The sequence below is a fragment of the Mastigoproctus giganteus genome, chromosome 5 (assembly GCF_048544385.1).
Source record: "Mastigoproctus giganteus isolate SK-2022 chromosome 5, ASM4854438v1, whole genome shotgun sequence".
NCBI classification, from domain to species: domain Eukaryota; kingdom Metazoa; phylum Arthropoda; class Arachnida; order Uropygi; family Thelyphonidae; genus Mastigoproctus; species Mastigoproctus giganteus.
In genome coordinates, this window is record NC_143579.1 from 239957365 (window position 1) to 239977260 (window position 19896).

Genomic DNA, 19896 nt, shown 5'->3' on the forward strand with positions numbered 1-19896 from the left:
AAAGGCTTAAGTTCTGCAAGTTGCAACAGAACTGAGACTAGGCACCTGCGAGATTATTTGATCGAGGTGTATAAGGCCTTAAATGGTTTGAGCAAGCTCAATGCTGATGTGATTCTTCCTCTTGCTCAGTTGCCTGAGGGGACATAAATTTAAATGAGGAAAGACAGTTGTAGAATAGATGAGCAGAAGTTTGCATTTAGCCAGCGGGTAGTTGATTGCTTGACCAGACTGCCGTCTGTTGTTCTGGAAGTTGATAGCTTAAATAAATTTAAGGCTGAACTAGACAAACCTTTGGCGTGACCAGATGAGTGAAATGGGAAGGATTTGTTTTTGGCTGATGCTGTATAAGCTTGCTTTCTTGCATCATATACCTCAACTAATGCTAATCTACTTATTTTACTGGATGAAAAGAATGGAAGAAAAGAAAGCTGTGCCTCTCTCCCCGGAGCCAAAATAGCATGGATAGGTGCTAAAAAAATGTTCGAACCAGAATTTTATATCAGCCGTTCCCGACCTTGAGCATTTACCAGCGTTACGGACCAGTCTATTATTATTATTAGTCGGTGTTGCTAATGCAAAACCAGCTCAGTGTATATATATGTAAGATGCTGATGAAGTGCAATGAATGATACGAGAAAGTTTTATGGACCTTTTTTACGATGTGGCTTAGTTAGTCGGTTTTAATTTTTAAGGCGGTACATAGTTTATGTTCCGAAAACTTGTGTTTTTCGTTGAAAGGCAGACCTAAGTGATATTACAGATACAATATTCTGATTCCTCCTAGTCTTACTTCTTTGGCATTTGACGCACACTTACACACCTACACACATTTAACACCATAGATTATTTAATGATGTACCGTGAAACTTTCACTCCAAGTCCTTAAGGTCTCGAGAAGTGCGGAATAATGCAAATCCTGCTGGTCCTGGGTCTGTGATCTTATTTTTAGCGAACCTAAGACATTTTCTCCAGACGGGCATTGCCGAACAGAGTATTTCATATGTTTACTGATGGAGTATCATTTTCGAGTTTCGATATGTATTAGTACCGAAGTGTAATGGCGCTACAGTCATAAGTCTTTGGCGATTAGGCTTAACAGTTGATACTGTCGTTCGTTCCTATGTTTTATTATTTTTCGTGTTCGTGATTAGCAATTTTAGGCAGTTTTCAGATGGATTTACCAAAACCTCCTCAGGGTACGAAAATTCATGAAATAAGCAAAATGGTTATTTTTTAGCATAATTTTGAATTTGCCTTTTAAATGTATAATGCTGCGATATGTTGGCACCTTTTTTTTTTACATATTAAAAAAATATTTATCCATGGTCAGCATTTTCATTCGCGTAATATATTTTCATTAATTTTTACTTCTTAAAAAGCAACAACAACAAAAAACTAATTTAGGTAATTATTGTTTGTCTAATTGTGGAATTTCTGGTTGGCTGCTCAATTTTTATAGTTGAAGCTGATGTTAATCCACTAATAAGCACGTGTTTGTTTATTCCCTAAGTGTCAAACGTTTTATATTTTGAAAAGTGTATACATTACTGCATTCAGTTTTTTCTTGAGATCATGGATTCAGCCAGTGATAGTGTCCGACTTGCAGTGATGGGCGGAACCAGATTTTTTTTTTTTTTTCTGTTTTTTTGTGGAAGAGGATAAAACAGTGATATTACATGTCATTGATACCTTCAGTTTTTAACTAACCATCACGGTATATATTATGCGTGCAACACTAATAGTCACCACATTGCAATTTAATATCACAAAGCACAATATTTGCCCAAATTAGTCAGTCTCTTGTGGGGGGGGGGAGCAGAGCTTACCAAGTGGATCTGCTACTGCTTTCAGCCTTCAAGGTTTGGACTACTCATGTAGTGGCCCAAACTTTGAATTCTACACTTGGGCTACACATTAGAGAATACCATTTTCACCAAGTTGACCAAAATTACCTAAGCCTATCTCTGTCAATGGAAATCAGTACTGGATTTATGGTCTTGGGGAACAGCACAGAGTTTTGCTGCTTATCCCTTCAATCCCGACAACAGTAAATAAGATGAAAGATATATTTTGCTCGAACCTTTTTTGTTTCACTGGGTCCATCAAATTTTTGCAGCCGTGCAGCAACTGCTCCACTGTTCCCCTTTAAATTCGGCCTTGTTGGTGAGATCAAAGATTTCCCAGGAAAGTGAATACAATATGTGTAATACAGTTTTTGGTGGGGACATTTAAATAATTTGAAAATATAAATCAACTACTGTGATGTTTTATATATTTTTTTGGAATAGGTGCTCTATATACAGTGGCAGATTGAACATAATTGGTTTTGTATAATACATTTTGCTCCAGTATATTCTATAAATTGAAAATAAAAAAATTCTGTGCTTATATATATATATATTTATATTTATTGTCCCTTCACCTAATTCTTCTGTGCATTAAATTGTGGGATGGTTTAAATTTACTAAATTAAAATGTGTTTCACATTATCTGGGAGATTATGAAAGTAGTTATACCATATTATTATTGAGGAATAACTCCCGTGAAGCTTTACGCTATACAATAGAATATTGTAACTGATATGTATAGATTAGAGATGTTTATTTTGTTTGAATTTTTATAATATTTTTTCAGCCGCAAAAGGCAGAATGAATATAGTATATCAAAAAGAGGTGAATGTAGTCTTCCTTATTCACTTGGTTGGCACTTGGTCTTATTCACGTGTGCCACTATCTTTAACTGTGCAGTTGATTCCATGGATGTTAGGGATGTACCTATATGATGTGTCCACTTAGGGAATAGATGTGGGAAAGGGAATAGCTAAAGAGTAGATCTTATTAGATAAGATCTGCAAATGATATGGTCTTTAAAACTCAGTGTATTGTGTTGAACTACAACTTATGCTATATTTGCAACACATTTTATGTATCTTCACTGCATTTCATATATCAAAGCCTTATAGCACTTTACTGGTGGGGGGGGGGCACCCACTGGGTGAAATTCTGTTTAAAATTTTTGGAGGATACTGTTCATCTCACTAATTTGTTTAGGCCTCAAACATTGTTTAGAACTTCATGTTGATAGACTTTAGTAATGGTTAAAAAGAGATAAAGTTGTCTCGACAAGTTTGTTAAATATTCTGTTGTTGCATCCTTTTTCTTTAAAAAATTTATGCACTTTTTTTGATTGTGCTTATGCATCAGAACAGATAAATTTGTCTCAGCAATCATATAAGTGTCATTTCTATGGTATTTAAAATTTCTTCCATGTAAGAAATGCAGTTTAAGTTGAAATAGAAATTATTGTAATCACTGTGCTTTCTGACCCTTTGACTTTCTGTTACATTTTGTGGAGCCTTGTTCAAGCGTATCTTGTTGGTTGTACATTAGATGGCATTATTCATTTCCTTGTGCCTTTATAATATAAATTTAGTATTCTCGAACACAGCTGGTAATAATATTCAGATTGGTAAGGGATGGGAAACCCACCTACAAACAGCTAAAATTTGAGCTCTTTGTAAGTAATTTTTTTTTTTTTTTTTCCTATTCAGCTTAATTAAAAAAAATTATTTTCAGTGTTGAGCTAGTGTGAGAATAATTGAACAGTAAAGTAGGTGAAAGTTTCAAGACTCTCATTCATCTCTATTCATTAAGTGAAACTGTATTAAAAACTGTGTTCATGGATTCCCATGAATATATGAACTCATTATTTCATCTTTAGTTGAAAGGTATGTCAAAAAAAATTAAAAAGCTTTAACAAATATAAAGATATTATGAAAACAATATTTTTGGGAATTCTTAAGAATTCCCAAAAATATTGTTGAAGAAGCAGCTTAAGAATTCCAAAATTAAGGGTCTGAAGCAGCTGCATCACCCACCGTATGGTTACACTAGCTCTTTCTGTAGTATAAAATGAAATGGCATGCCTGAACTGCTGTTACTGTTTAATTATCTTAACATGCAGACATTTATTTGATCATTTTATATTTACTACTAAGTAATGCACAGCCATAAAGCTCGTAAACAACGAAGTAGCTCTACAAAAACTAGCAGTCTAATGGTATGTGCCCTGCCCATAAACACAAGGTTCTTTTGATGGTTATATGGAAATATTAAAGCAGGTGTTTTTTTTTTTTTTGTTCTTGTTGTCATCAGTTATTTTTTTCACAGAAATTACATTTCATATAATAAATAAAAATAATTCTATATATAGGATGTATTATTTTAACAGCATATACCATATAGCAGTATACCATGTTCTTAAATATTTCCTTCATTTCAATAGATAGCACACAGACTTGCTAAAATTCATTCATGAAATATCGACTAGTGTGCCTCTAAAAACAAAAAAAGTACCGTATATTCCGGTGTATAAGTAAATTTATAATTTTTGCTTAATCAATATATTCGTTGTATAAGTTGAATCCCCCAAAATTTTTATTGCACCACCATTGCATTGTGGTGCAATAAAACTTGTAATAAAACTGTCTACTTTTTGATTATTTCTGCTTTTTTGTTAAAAATTTTACCTTGTGACATTTAACTGCACTGCACTGCACAGCAAACTGTTAAGAAAGAAGAAAGTAGTAGGGATATACAATACTTCCTTATGTAGGTCTCAAAGCCTACTGTCATAGATGATGACGTGACATTGTTCTTATTAATGCTATGTGTACGTGGGAGGTTTTGATTACATAACTGGGCCATTCCTTGTCTGTTTAGTACCCAAATTGTTTTTCCGTAAACAATGCCTCAATGTGTGGAAGTATTTTTTCTTTAGAAAATTAATCATCTCTAAAGTTTACTTTTGAAGAATTTGAAAAGTAAACCTGAAAACAACTCTGACAAGTACTAGAAATTGTGTTCATCTTGTGTTAGGATGAACAAATTAATGGGTTTAAAAGGTGAGCAACAGTGTTGTACATTTGTGTAAAAATGTGTTAATTTGTAAATGTATTGGTACCAGTTCATGTCTTTGTAACCCTAAACATGTGCCTTTAGATCAAGTTTAGGATTTTATACTGTGTGTATAAGTCACCCTTAAAATTTTAGACAATCTGTTTTTTAGTGCTTTGAAGAGCAACTTACATGCCAGAATATACGGTATAGTCTTGAAGGGACTTGATAGTAACTTTCTTTTTACTCCAGGAATTAGTCTACTGTAAATAACGTTTTTTCTCCTGTTCTGACATTTCTTCTAAAATAACTATTTCTTCTTTATTTTATAGACCAGGAATTAAAAAATATTATTGACAAACTAGCACAATTTGTTGCAAGAAATGGCCCAGAATTTGAACAGATGACCAAGCAGAAGCAAAAGGACAATCCAAAGTTTGCTTTCTTGTTTGGAGGGGAATTTTTTAATTATTATCAGTACAGAGTCACTACTGAGCAGGCTAGTAAGTTGTGTTTTTATTTGTGTGCCTTACGTATAGCAGTGTCTTATTTGCTGCTATATAGTAGATATCTCCTTTAATATTTTCAATATAAATGTTTTGATTCAAATATTAATTACATTTAAAACAATAGTGATAAAGTTGGTTTACTTTTCCTTGGAATTAAAAAGTATGTCAACAGCATGTTAATTTTTTTTTTCTGTTTAGAGTTAAATAACATTTAATTTATTAATTACATAAATACAAATATAGAGTTTGAAAATTATGTATTCAGGCACCAGCGCCTCCAAACAACTGTTGTGTACATTTTATTTAGATATTTTTTGCACCACAGCAAATACAAGCATTTCTTGATGACATTGAATATCATAAATTACATTTTTAGCGGTGTTTCATTACTAAATATGCTTGAAATGACATCAATGAATTCTGTGCGATTAAAACATTGGCAAGAACTAAAGGTATTACTTCACTTTGTCATGGAAAACTGTCCGTTGCATTGAATGTTTTTGACATATGAAAATCCATGGCATTGATAGTTAGTGAAGTGTATAGTTGTACTGCAATACTTCAAAGATTTGATTTCTTTGTTATAATTATGATTTTAATTTTTCTGTAATCAGTGGTTTTCCATTTTTAAACAACTTTTCAACTTACCTAACAAAGATAGTGGTAAATTTTCGGTCTATCCTATAAAGACATGAGTAGATAGCTGAAACTGTACAAAAACTGTAGTATGTTATTCAAAATACCTCCAAAAATGCACAGTCATGCATCACACAGTCTTGATTAACAACAGTTAGTTACTTAAAAAGGCAAAACACAACTTGAGAGGTTTGTGAGTGTCATTCTGAGAGGAAGGTGCCATTTTGATGATTCAGTCTCTCTCTGGTACTTCCTGAAATCAGTTTGTTCAGACAGCAGTTTTGCAAGGGTTCTTGGTGAGAACAGTGTATAACATCCTCCAGGATGTTATATTTGAGTTTGTTTGTAAGCTGGATTGAGAAATGGTGGGTGGATTCTTGCCATTCACCACCGTTAGTTGGGATTTTGTGCTGTGTGTAGATAGGCTGTGTTACTTTAACTTATTTCTAGGCACACAAAAGATTGTTTTCCTCTATGTATGTGGGGTCACTTGTACATGTACATTTGAAAAATTAGCAAGAAATAATTCAAAATTTTTCACTTTTTTGATGCCACGTTTACTTTCAACCTTTTTTAAACAGCACTGTGAAAAATCCATTATTTGTATTAAAAACATATTTTTTATTAATTTAAACTTGAAAGTTTTTAAAATTTAAAATTAAAATTCCCTTTAGATCTGTTGGTGAAACAGAAATCTAAAAACCTGTGTGCTTCAATGTGCCAGCGTGGCAATAACAGGAGTGCTGCTGTATGAAACAAAGCATGCATGTCAACAGTTTTGTTCCAGGTGACACTTCAATGTCATGAAGCATTGATTGTGTTTCTGATTGGAGGAAAATGTGTCAGTAAAGCCAGCTCAGTCAATAATTGTACTTGACAGATACCACCCAATGTGTACATATAATTAGGTTTAATGTAATTCCCGAATTTTTCCTAATTGTGATAATTAACAGAGATTTCTGGAATTTTAAGTGGAGGAATCAAAGAAAACATTTACCAAAACAGAATGGTGTAGATGAGCATGAATTGTTGAAATATTGTATAAGCATCTCATAGACTCCTTATGAGGTGAAGAATTTCAATTTTATCCTATGTCTTATTTTAATTTTCGTCTTTTTACTACAGATGAAAACTAGTTAAGATGTTGAACTTTAGTTCATAGAAAAGTTTCCTCAGAATTTTTGAGTAATAAAATGACTTTGGTGACTTTCAAAGTCACTAAGAAAAGTTTCATTGTTGGACAGTTCAACAGTGTACTGTACGTTTTTTTTTTGTGGTACTCTGGTTTTGAAAGTACTGTAGCCCATTGGTTCTTGACATTTTTTTCAGTATGCACGCAGTGGACTATTCTCACTTGAATGATATACCATGTACTACTGAACTTAAAAAGGATATCATATTTAAATCATTATCTACATGCTTATTTTATTACAAATTGTCATTGACATGGTGCACTCGTTGAGAACTGCTGCAGACCATCTGACTACTTTATTGCCCTTACAAATTTTAATCAATTAAATAATGTACATTTTTCTGTATCAGCAAAAAAAAATCAACAAAACCATTTACAAAATCAAGTACTTCCATTTTTCTAAGGTGCTGTTCGATGAAGAATACTTCTCAGACAACTTTCATTTTCATGCTATTATAAAATGAAAGCTGAATTTGAGTTGTTATTCTTTGTAATACATGAGAACTCTACCCATTAAGATTCATGCCATAACAGAGTGCTGATGGTCCATGATAAGAATCATCATAGTGTACCTTTATTGAAAGTATCTCCAGTCTTTTGGAGCTATCCTTTGCAAGGTATGAACTACTGTGATTGCAAAACAAATAATTTGATGTTCAGTTTTGTTGCTGTAGCTGTAATTGAAAAAGGCAGTCATTGATGCTACAAGGTGATATCATGGCAACCTGGCGTCCGCGATTTGTTGAAGCCTAAAATAGGCTAGCAAATTTTTAACTGAAATATTTTTCAATCCTTGTAAGCTTTGAAAATAAGTCTTCTGTTGCCTAAAAAAAAAAGTTTGACAGGAAAATTTCTCTCTACTACCCCAGCCTGAGGTAAACTAACTCAGCATTTGATTTAAAGCCCAAGACAAAAGTTTCTCTTATTATTGGTTGGATATATATTTGTTTATTTTTATATATAGTAGAAGGTACAAGTCTTACTAGGTGCCTCCGTAGCCAGGTGGGCAGGAGCAACAATGTGTAGCACAGTCTTCTTGATTAGACTGGGGTTCGAGCCCGTGACCACCAAATATGGAGGATGTGGAAAAGTCAGGAAATAACCACCGCATATCCATGGAGCAATATGGCCTTAGTTGCTAATGCTCCTAAAAAAACCAAATAACAACAAATAACAAGTCTTACTGACTGGTTATGGAACTTGATGGTTAAACTGAGCTTCCAGCTTGGTGCAGAATTACTACTAATGGTATTTATTTGTTATACTAATGTAAATGCTTATCAGAATGATGGCCCTTTCAAATATATTTTTTTTTTATGAAAACCCCAAACACTAGAGGTATTAGAACCTATAGTATTTAGTACCGTGCTTGGTTGGAGGTTGAGAAGATGAAAGGAGATATTTTCAGGAAATACATGTGAAGGAAGGTTGTTCCAGAAAATGGCAGTTGAATGAATAAACGAGGAAGATGAAAAGTTGGTTCTGTGAGTTTGAAGTTGGACAGTAAATGGATATTGGTGGGTGACTGCACGTGTTCGGACTGTTTTGAAAGAGAGAGAGTGGGAATTATAGACGCTAATTCAGAAGAACAGTGCCCATGGAAGTATCCGCAGAAAAGGCATGCAGCAGAAACAGTACATCTATGAGACAGAGGGTGGAGAGACTCTGTTAGAGAGGAGTCATTAATTAACCTAACTGCCCTCTTCTGAATGGAATCTAGAAGCCTGAGAGAGATTTTGTGGGCACCACCCCAGTTGTGGGAACAATATTCCATGTTAGGGCAGATATACGATTTGTACAGAGTGAACAGCTGTTTGGAAGAAAAGTAATGCCGAGAGCAAAAGAGAAAACCAAGTTTTTTAGATGCAGACAGTATTTGTAATGTGCTTGTGCCAAGAGAGATTAGAAGTCAGGGTAATCCCCAAAAGAGATATATCATTTTAAATATATCATTTTTCAAAAGAGATATATCACGTACAAAGATAAGCATAGGCGCAGAAGAATTCTTTTTCCGAGATATAAGACAGGATAAGACTTTGCCCCACTGGAGAATTATCTGGAGATTGGCATTTAAGGAATTGGTAGTGGATATTCGAAAAGTTGAAGCTGATTGAGCAGGGCAAGGTTTTACAAAATAGAAAGTGAAATGCAGTGTGCTATCATTGGCAAAACTATGGATAGGATGTCCAATCAATGGAAGAAGGTCATTAATATACAAGAGGAAAAGAGTGGGGGAAAGAATTGAACCTTGGGGGAAACAAGCATTAGTGGAGAAGTTAGAAGACAGAGAGCCATCTACCATTAACCTCAGTGAGCGATCAGAGAGAAAACTGGATAACCAATTAGAAAAAACAGTTGGCAAACCATAAGATGGAAGCTTGTTTAGAAGGCCTTTATGCCAAACATGATCGAAAGCCTTTGAGATGTCAAGAGCACCTGCTTGTGTTTCACCAAACTTTTCCATTGAATTTTTCCATTTATGGGTAACATAAGCCAGAATATCACCAGTGGATCGACACTGATGGAATTCAACAATACTAGCGATCGTTGATCAGACGGAAGGTTTCTAGGTAGTTTTAGAGTTGTCAGTTAATTGGTTTCTCCATTACTTTAGAAAGAGTAGAAGTAATTGCAATGGGATGATAATTGGATGGGAGGGACTTGTCACAATTTTTAGGAACTGGCTGGATATGAGCAAATTTCCAAGCAGAAGGAAAAACACCTTTGGAATAAGAAAGTGAAAAAAGGCAGCAAAGAACAGGAGTAAGTTCAGGAGCACGGGTTTGGAGAACAAGTGGAGAAATACCATCAGTACCTGGAGGTTTCTTAGCATCGAGATTCGTCAAAATCCTTCTGACATCCTTTTGATGGAAGACCACAGGAGGCATCGAATGGAGCATGTTGTGAATGGTGGAGGTGTTTTACCAAGATCATTAATACATGAGATGGAAGAAAAATGGGATGCTAACAGGTTCGCTTTATCCTTGGCTGAAGGGACAACAGAACTATCTGGTTTTGACAGAGGTGGGAGCAGAGATGGACAAAAGTTGCGGGGCCAATAGCTTTGGCAAGAGACCAGAATGCTCGGCTACCATTAGGGCAAGAAGAAAGTTTTCTACTCTTAGCCTGTTCAAAATCTAGTTTGGACTGATTAATGATCGCTTTAGAATTGTTGCAAGCCTTTGGTGTAGCCAGAAAATGAAACTGAAGAATTGGAAACAAGCCAATTATGATATACAATGTTCTTCTCTTGAACAGCCTTAGCACATTTATTGTAAAACCAAGGTTTAGATAAAGGAAGAGATTTTAAAGTGGACTCTGGAATAAAGGATTCCATTCCTATAAGTATAATTTCACTGACACGATATGAGCAAACGTTGACATCTGAAGTTTTGAAACAGTAATTCAACCAAGGAAAAGAAGAAAAGAAGTCTCGCAGGTCATCCCATTTTGTATTCTTGTAATGCCAAACAACACAAGGTTGGGAATAGCCATGAGATAAAGGTTCCACTGGAGAAGAGACAATCACCAAGTTGTGATCTGAAGTGCCTAAAGGACCTCTCACTTCGACCGCATACTTAGAAGGGTTGTTTGTGAGAAAAAGATCAAGCGTATTGACTGTATGATTAGGATTGTCCGGTATTCTTATATTATCGTTAATGAAAATTTAAATGACAAAATTAGAGACAGAGTATTCAGAGGCAGTGAAATTGACAGTGATCACTACCTAGTAGAAAGCACTTTCAAAATAAAAAGAAGAAAATACCAATAAAAACTACTAAGAAATTAAAAATACATTTGTTGGAAGATGAAAGTACTAAATTCCTATATTAAAGTCGATTGAAAGATGAACTCAAATCAGATGAAAGTGATAATGTTGAGGAAATCTGATCAAACATGAAAAAAATCAATTCTGGGAGCTGCTGAAGAAAGTCTTGGATATAAACCTATAAAAAATAAAAACTGTCTAAGAACTTGGAATGAAGAATTGAAACAAACACTCAATGAGAAAAAAAAAATACCTATGAACTGTTCCTACAAACTAAAGACCTACATCTACACATAAAATATAAAAAGCTTAGAGCAGAAGTCAGAAAACTAACCAGAAGAATCCGACGAGATGACTGGGATAAATCTGTTAAATCTTTAGAATGTGATAACACGGGCCCACAGCGAAGAGGTTTTAAAATTTTTAAGAAATTACAACTAGACACAAATGATCAAATAAAAACCAACTCCATCTCCCAAGCAGAATGGAAGCAACACTATTCCAAACTATGGTATAACCCAGGCACTAGGGAATTGGAAGATGAAGAAAATATAACAATGGAAGAACTAGAGTTAATATTACAAAAATAAAAAAACCGAAAAAGCCCAGGCATAGACAATTTGAATGTAGAACTATTTAAATATGGGGGCACCTTACTAAAAAACACACTACTAAAATTATTTAACATCATATGGCATAAGCAACAGATACCCAAAGATAAAGGTTCCACTGGAGAAGAGACAATCACCAAGTTGTGATCTGAAGTGCCTAAAGGACCTCTCACTTTGACCGTGTACTTAGAAGCGTTGTTTGTGAGAAAAAGATCAAGCGTGTTGGCTGTATGATTAGGATTGTCCGGTATTCTTGTAGGTAAATGAACAATCTATGCAAGGTCATGAGTAATTGCAAAAGCCTCAGCATCTCGACCAGCTGGGGCGGTGTGACTAGAAAGCGGAAACCAGCTGGAGTTGTGAACATTAAAATCACCAAAGAAAATTACCTCACTTTTAGGAAAGTTGGACTGGAGAAAGTCAAGTTGCAAAGAGAGGAAGCCAAAGAGCTCCAAGTGATTAGTGGAGTTGGGAGAACGGTAGAGACAACAGGAATTTGACACAATGAAGTAGTGAGATTTTAAGCCAGAGAAGATCGAAAAGAGGAGATTCCAAATTACCAAGTCTCTGACAGGGAATATCGGAACAGACATATGCACAAGTACCACCTTTGAGGCGAAAGTAATCATACAGAGAATAATTTGGGCAACTGAGATGAGCAGTACTTGAATCAACTGATAAACTGAGATTCTGTCAGAAAAAGTACGTGGGGTTTGGCAGACTGCAAGAAGCCCATCACCACCAAATACGGAGGATGTAGAAAGGTCAGGGAATGACCACCGCGTATCCCGGAGCAATATGGCCTTAGTTGCTAATACTCCTAAAAACCAAATAACAAGCAATAACAACAGACTGCAAGTGGAAATGGATATCGTTGAGATTAGAATTGAGACCACGTATATTTGTGAAATGAACTAGGAAGTGGTTGTGAGGTTTAAATTTTTTCGCAGATAAGCTTACTCTATTAGTTTGACAATTCATGGTGTATTCAATAGTAAGAAAAAGTGGGTGGGACATGCTGTATGAAGTAATGAAATTTTTGGATATGGCGTACACATGGTAAGAATATACCCAGATCCTTGACATAACTTGGCCTCGACAATGCTCCCTGCATACACACTACTTGGATTCCCTCCGGTCACTATCTGGCAGAGTAGTGGTAGCAAGATTATACACTAGCTGATCCAGAAACCTCCTGAAGAGTTACCAACAGGTTCAATCCCGGGTACTAACTAGCGGCCAGCCTGCAAACACCGTTTTAGAGCTGTACATAACCTAATGAGGTTATGATGTTCATCATAACCTCAAAAGTCTTTAGTCCTACTGCATGATGGAAGAGATGGGGAAGGTTTGACTGGAACTTAGCTCTGGAGACTAAACATGGGTTCCACCACTTCAAGCTGCCTTTCAAATATTTGCTAAAAAAATAAAGAAATATGAATTTTCAACAAAAATCCACAAAATCTTTCTTTACATATAGATGCTATAATTAAATTAAAAAAAAAAACATTTTTATGTTAACTATTTTTGTTAAGATAAAACTTAAGTTTTTAAAACTTTCTGAAATATTTTCAGAATATTCCTTTAGAAATAGAGGAAATTTTACTGCTTGAATTCAGTGTGTGATTTTGAATTTAATCAAGTGGGAGAGGAAGAGTAAAAGAAAAAAAAAAGTTAAGTGCAAAGTGAAAATGAAAAAAGTTAAAGTAAATAATAGTAAGATGATAGCAATAAATCATTTGTTAAATTTGAAGAATGACCAAATATTTGGTGAAGATAAAATATGCTATACATTTCTATGGACATATACAATTAATGTGTATCATCGTACATTAATCTCGGCCTATATTTGACACGATGATTTTGTACTAATATACAATCAGCACGTATGAAGATGAATATTTGTGGTTGCTTTTGTATACAATCCTCAGTTTGCTGAAACATTATATATGAAAACTACCACAAAATTTCAACAACAGGTATTTTTTTTATTTATAGTATTTCACCCTACCTACCCTAAATAAAATTATGATGAGCTACAGTTAGTATTAACTTAACATATCTGGATAAAAATTGTTCTAGTATTTGAGTTGTGGAGTTCAAAACAAAGTGCTGTGCTATAGTTGCTATGTTGACAGAGCAAGACCACTATCAACAGTGCAAGTGCTATCATTACTTTATTTTGACTTTGCCTCTGTTTAATAACAGCACATGTAGAACCAATTCCTGCTGCTTTTTGTGTAGTGTAGTAGGCATTGTTGGAATATCTGTATGTCAGCTTTTATATTCATTACTTTAACTTTGTTGCTCCTGACATTTTTGTTTTATTGTTTATTGTCATATATTTTGTTACTGACTATTTTTTTTATTTTTCAGTTTTGAAACAAAAGCAGAGGACAGTTGAACAACAACAGGCAATTGTTCAACATGCCATCAATCAGCAGAGTATACAGTCTGCCCCTTGGCAACAACAACAGCAACAGTTACACCAGCAGCAGTTACATCAGCAACAGCAGTTACATCAGCAGCAACAGCAGTTACATCAGCAGCAACAGCAGTTACATCAACAGCATCACCAACAGCAACCACAACCGCAACCACACCAGCAACAACCACATCAACAGCACCCTCAGCAGCAACAGCAGCCACATCAACAACCACATCAACAGCAGCCACACCAGCAGCCACACCAGCAGCCACACCAGCAACAGCCACTTCAACCACAGCCTCACCAGCAGCAACCACAGCAGCCACTCCAGCAACCACCTCACCAGCAACCACCACACCAGCAACAGCTACATCAGCAGCAAATTCAAGAAATTCAGGAACAAATTAGACAGAGTGAACAGAACTTAGCAGCACAACATCAGCTATTATTGCAACAACAACAGGTAAGATGAAATGTAATTGAGAGAGAGGGTGCAGGTAGAACTAAATTGCTAATTAGTAATTAGTATGGAATTCAACACCAGGTAAGATGAAATGTAATTGAGAGAGAGAGAGAGAGAGAGAGAGAGAGAAAGAGAGAGAAGGTGAAAGTAGACTAAATTAAATTTCCAATTAATAAGTATGGAATGGATTATTATTTACTAGAAATAAAAATTTGAAAATGATTAAAAGAAACATGAATTTTAGTTAGTAATGAAAAGTGATGCAAGAAAGCAACAAGCTTATAGAGCATCTGCCAAAAAAACAAACAAAAAAACAAACAAACAGTACTCTGCCTGTCTGTCCATTCCAAGAATTTGTCTAGTTTTTCCCTAAATTTATTAAAACTACCCACTTCCACAACAACAACAGATGGAGGTTTGTTCAAACAATCAACTATCTGCTGGCTGAAGGCAGACTTCCACACATCTATTCTACAACCATTCTTCCTCAGTTTGAATGGATTTGAGCTTACTGAATCCATTCAAGGCCTTAAATAAACACTCACTCAGATCTCCTTGCCGGTGCCTAGTCTCCAGATGCAATTTGAAAAACCTGAAGCATTTTATGGTAAGCATCCTTTTAATCCCTTCACCAGTTCTATTGTCTTTCTCTGTACCAGTTCCAGTAGATACTTGGTCATTCTTAAAATGAGGCCTCCAGACCTGTATACAGTACTCCAGATGTGGCCTAACCATGGCTTTGTACAAAGGGTAATCACCTTATCCCTGCTGGCAAATTATCTGTATATCATTGACAAAACCCCATGAGCTGTCCTGGCAGTGCTTTTATATAGCTTAGAGAATGTCTTATCTGACTACCCAATTACTACTGTGGTTTTTTCATTTTCCACAATTCTGGGTGTTTTCATTTTCCACAATTCTGGTAGTACCACATGGTATGTTAATCTGGAATTGCTGCTACCCTTATGCAGCATCTTGTATTTGTCAATGTTAAATTTTAACTGCTATTTCTCAGCCCATCAGCCTAATTTTTTTTAGACCTTGCTGCAGTAGCTTACCTTGATTACTGTCATTGATCATGGTGCCAACCTTTATATCATTGGCAAACTTAGAATTCAGCCTGATATACAATCATCAGTATCATTAATAAGTATTGAAAACAACAGTGAACTTATTACTGAAACCTGGAGGGGCTCTGCTAATAACAATAGGTGCAAAATATCTATTCAGTTTGTCAGCAACCTGAGTAGGGTCATCAACAGGTTAAACCATTGACATCAAGTGATCCAATGCGATTCAATCCCTTCCTTTTACTTTTAATATAAGCATAGAAGTCTTTGCTGCTGTTTACATTATTTGCCAGAGACTTCTTGTAATCTGCCTTAGTTTGCCTAACCTTCACGATGGTGGGACTGTTAGTAATACTGGGTATAACCTCCACGCACAAGTACATGGTGGGTGACCACCCAGGCGTGAACCAACGTAAGCAGGGGTCGAGGTTGTGCACCTACACCACATGGAGGAATGCCGCCCCTCTATGTTACCAGGCAGTACTAGGTGGTAGATAACTCTCATCAATCGGTGCAATATCACCACTTTGCTTATTGGAGGCTTGAAGTTGTGGAACCCATGTTTAGTCTCTAGACCTAAGTTCCAGTCAACCCTTCCCCATCTCTTCCATCATGCAGTATGATTGATTACTTTTGAGGTTATTATGAACATCGTGACGAGATCCAATATTCCTTACATTTCGAGGGTACAGCTCTAAAACAATGTTTGCATGCCGGCCGCCAGTTAGTACACCAGACCGAACCTATTGGTAACTCTCTAAGAGGTTTCTGGATCAGCTAGTGTATAATATTGCTACCTCTACTCTGCAAGATAGTGACCGGCGGGAGTCCGAGTAGTGTGTATGCCGGGAGCATTGTCGAGGCCACGTTATGTCAAGGATCTGCGTATATTCTTACCGTGTGTATGCCATATCCAAAAATTTCATTACTTCATACAGCATGTCCCACCCACTTTTTCTTACTATTGAATGCACCATGAATTGTCAAACTAATAGAGCAAGCTTATTTGCGAAAAGATCTAAACCTCCCAAGCACTTCCTAATTCATTTCACAAATATACATGGTCTCAATTTTAAACTCAACGATGTCCATTTCCACTTGCAGTCTGCCAAACCCCATGTACTTTTTCTGACAGAATTTCAGTTATCAGTTGATTCAACTACTGCTCATCTCAGATGCCCAAATTATTCGCTGTATGATTCCTTTCTGTGCATATGTCCATTCTGATATTCCCTGTCAGAGACTTGGCAATTTGGAATCTCCTCTCTTTGATCTTCTCTGGCTTAAAATCTCTCTACCTCATTGTGTCAAATTCATCTGTTGTCTCTAAGGTTCTCCCAACTCCACTAATCACTTGCAGCTCTTTGACTTCCTCTCTTTGCAACTTAACTTTCTCCAGTCCAACTTTCCTAACAGTGAGGTAATTTTCCCTCGTGATTTTAATGTTCACAACTCCAGCTGGCTTCCGTTTTCTAGTCACACCGCCCCAGCTGGTCGAGATGCTGAGGCTTTTGCAATTACTAATGACCTAGCATAGATTGTTCATTTACCTACAAGAATACCGGACAATCCTAATCATACAGCCAATACGCTTGATCTTTTTCTCACAAACCCTTCTAAGTACACGATCGAAGTGAGAGCTCGTTTAGGCACTTCAGATCACAACTTGGTGATTGTCTCTTCTCCAATGGAACCTTTATCTCGTGGCTATTCCCAACCTCATATTGTTTGGCATTACAAGAATGCAAAATAGGATGACCTGCGAGACTTCTTTTCTTATTTTCCTTGGTCGGATTACTGTTTCAAAAATTCTGATGTCAACGTTTGCTCAGATCGTGTCAGTGAAATTATTCTTGCAGGAATGGAATCCTTTATCCCACACTCCACTTTAAAATCTTATCCTTTAAATAAACCTTGGTTTTCCAATAAATGTGCTAAGGCTGTTCAAGAGAAGAATGTTGCATATCGTAATTGGCTTGTTTCTAATTCTCCAGTTTTATTTTCTGCCTACACCAATGCTCGCAACAATTCTAAAGCAGTTATTAATCAGTCCAAACTAGTTTGAACAGGCTAAGAGTAGAAAACTTGCTTCTTGCCCTAATGGTAGCCGAGCATTCTGGTCTCTTGCCAAAGCTATTGGCTGCAACTTTTGCCCAACTTTGCCAGTCATTAACTGGGTAGATATCGCGCAGAGAATGAATACAATTGAACTGTGGTACGCTTTTAAAACATTAATCACAGATGCCTTGAATGCGTATATACCATTAAAAAAATACTCCACGAGAAGGGTTCCAAGTTGGATGAATAGTGAAGTTGCCGCATTACTTGAGCAGAAAAAGGTGGCATGGAAAGGTTACAGAGCAATAAAAAGTACTGAAGCCTATAACAGCTACAAGATGATGTGTAATAGAGCCACAGAAAAGGTTCGACAGGCAAAGGCAGTTTATGAGAAATTACTAGCAAACAGAGCAAAGGGGGGGGGGATAAAGAAATCTTCACATATATAAATGCCAAGAAGAGCAGGACAAACCAGATCGGACCTTTACGTAAGGGAAAGGGGATAGTAATAAATACACTAGCTGCTGTTGCAGATGAACTCAACAGTTATTTTGCATCGATATTTACAAATGAAAAACGTTTTGTGGCAATGGGAAATTGTGGGAGCGAAGTTAAAAAATATGTAATTAATGATATTGAAATTTTGCAAGATTATTTAATGAAAAAACTTTCGAGCCTACAGACCAGTAAGGCTCCTGGAGTTGATGGAATATACCCTATAATCTTAAGAGAGGTGGCAAGCGAGTGCATTGAACCATTGAAGCTAATTATGCGAGTATCACTAGACTCTGGGGAGATTCCCTTGGATTGGAAAAGTGCAAATGTATCTCCCATACATAAGGGTGGCTCTAAAAGTGAAGTTGGAAATTATCGACCTGTCAGTCTGACTTCAGTAGTAGGGAAAATCATGGAGGCAATGATCAAGGGTGGAATTCAGGATCATTTGGATCGAATTGAAATTCTCAAGGATACTCAGCATGGTTTTGTAAAGGGAAAATCATGTTTAACAAATCTGGTTCGCTATTTCGAAAGGGTCACTCACGAGCTGGACATTGTTTCGACATTGTTTATTTAGATTTCAGCAAAGCTTTTGACTCAGTCCCACATGAGCGGTTGCTTTATAAGCTGGAACAGGTTGAATCACTGGGAAAATCCTTAGATGGATAGAAGGATGGCTTCAGGGCAGGAGGCAGAGGGTTGTGATAAATGGCTATTCCTCAGATTGGGTTGATGTAAGAAGTGTGGTTCCCCAAGGATCAGTATTAGGACCACTGTTGTTTTTAATTTTCATAAACGACATTGATGAAGGCATAGAGGGCGTGATGTCTAAATTTGCAGATGATGTTAAAATTGGTAGAGTAGTTAATGATCACTGTCGAGCTGAGCTTCTTCAGAGAGACCTAGATAGACTTCAAGAATGGTCAGAAAAATGGCAGCTGTGCTTTAATCCAACAAAGTGTAAGGTATTACACCTGGGAAACAGTAATCCCAAAAAAACGTATTCACTTGGTGGAGTTCAACTAAACCCAGTACTGGAGGAAAGGGACTTGGGTGTTACGATACGGTCAGACATGAAATTCTCTGAGCATTGTAAATAGGTTGCAAGGAAGGCCCATGGTGTCCTATCGATGATCTATCGAACTTTTGCAAGTAGAGATAGGGACGTGATAATCCCATTATATAAGGCTTATGTTAGACCACACTTGGAATACTGTGTTCAAGTATGGAGACCGCACCTAAAGAAAGACATCGAGCTTCTTGAAAGGGTGCAAAGAAGGGTAACTCGCCTGGTGAGATCGGCAAAAGGGCGTCCTTATGAAGAAAGACTTCGAATATGTGGGTTGCGGAGTTTGGAAACTAGACACCTTAGAGGAGATTTTATTGAGGTGTTTAAGGCTCTGGGAGGCATCAGTAAAATGAATGAAGACAAAATTTTCAAGATTATAAATGATGCTAGAACTAGGGGACACAAATTCAAGTTACCGGGGGAAATGTTTAGATTGGACTGCAGGAAGTTTTATTTTAGCCAGTGAGTTATAAATTACTGGAATAAGTTGCCTTCATGGGTGGTAGAGGCCGACAGTTTGGGGAAATTCAAAGGTCATCTGGATATTACTTTCAGGTAAGGGAAGTGCATAGGATGATAGGTTTAATTTCCTTTTTATTTATTTTTTTATTTTATTTTATTTTTTTTTATTAATTATTATTATTTAGTTATTTATTTTATTTATTTATTTATTTTTTGTTTTTATCATTGTTTTGTTC

The 19896-nt window shown here is 36.2% G+C and overlaps 1 protein-coding gene across 1 annotated transcript in view; it reads left to right on the plus strand.

The window, feature by feature from the left end:
• Positions 1-1080: 1080 nt before the first annotated feature.
• Positions 1081-19896, plus strand: part of scaf6 (SR-related CTD associated factor 6) — a 320666-nt gene continuing 301850 nt past the window's right edge. Inside the window, exons 1-3 of the mRNA XM_090374863.1 lie at positions 1081-1196; positions 5228-5398; positions 13989-14503. Coding sequence (XP_090230989.1) covers positions 1172-1196; positions 5228-5398; positions 13989-14503 — 711 coding nt within the window. The 5' untranslated portion in view covers positions 1081-1171. The remainder of the gene's footprint in view (positions 1197-5227; positions 5399-13988; positions 14504-19896) is intronic.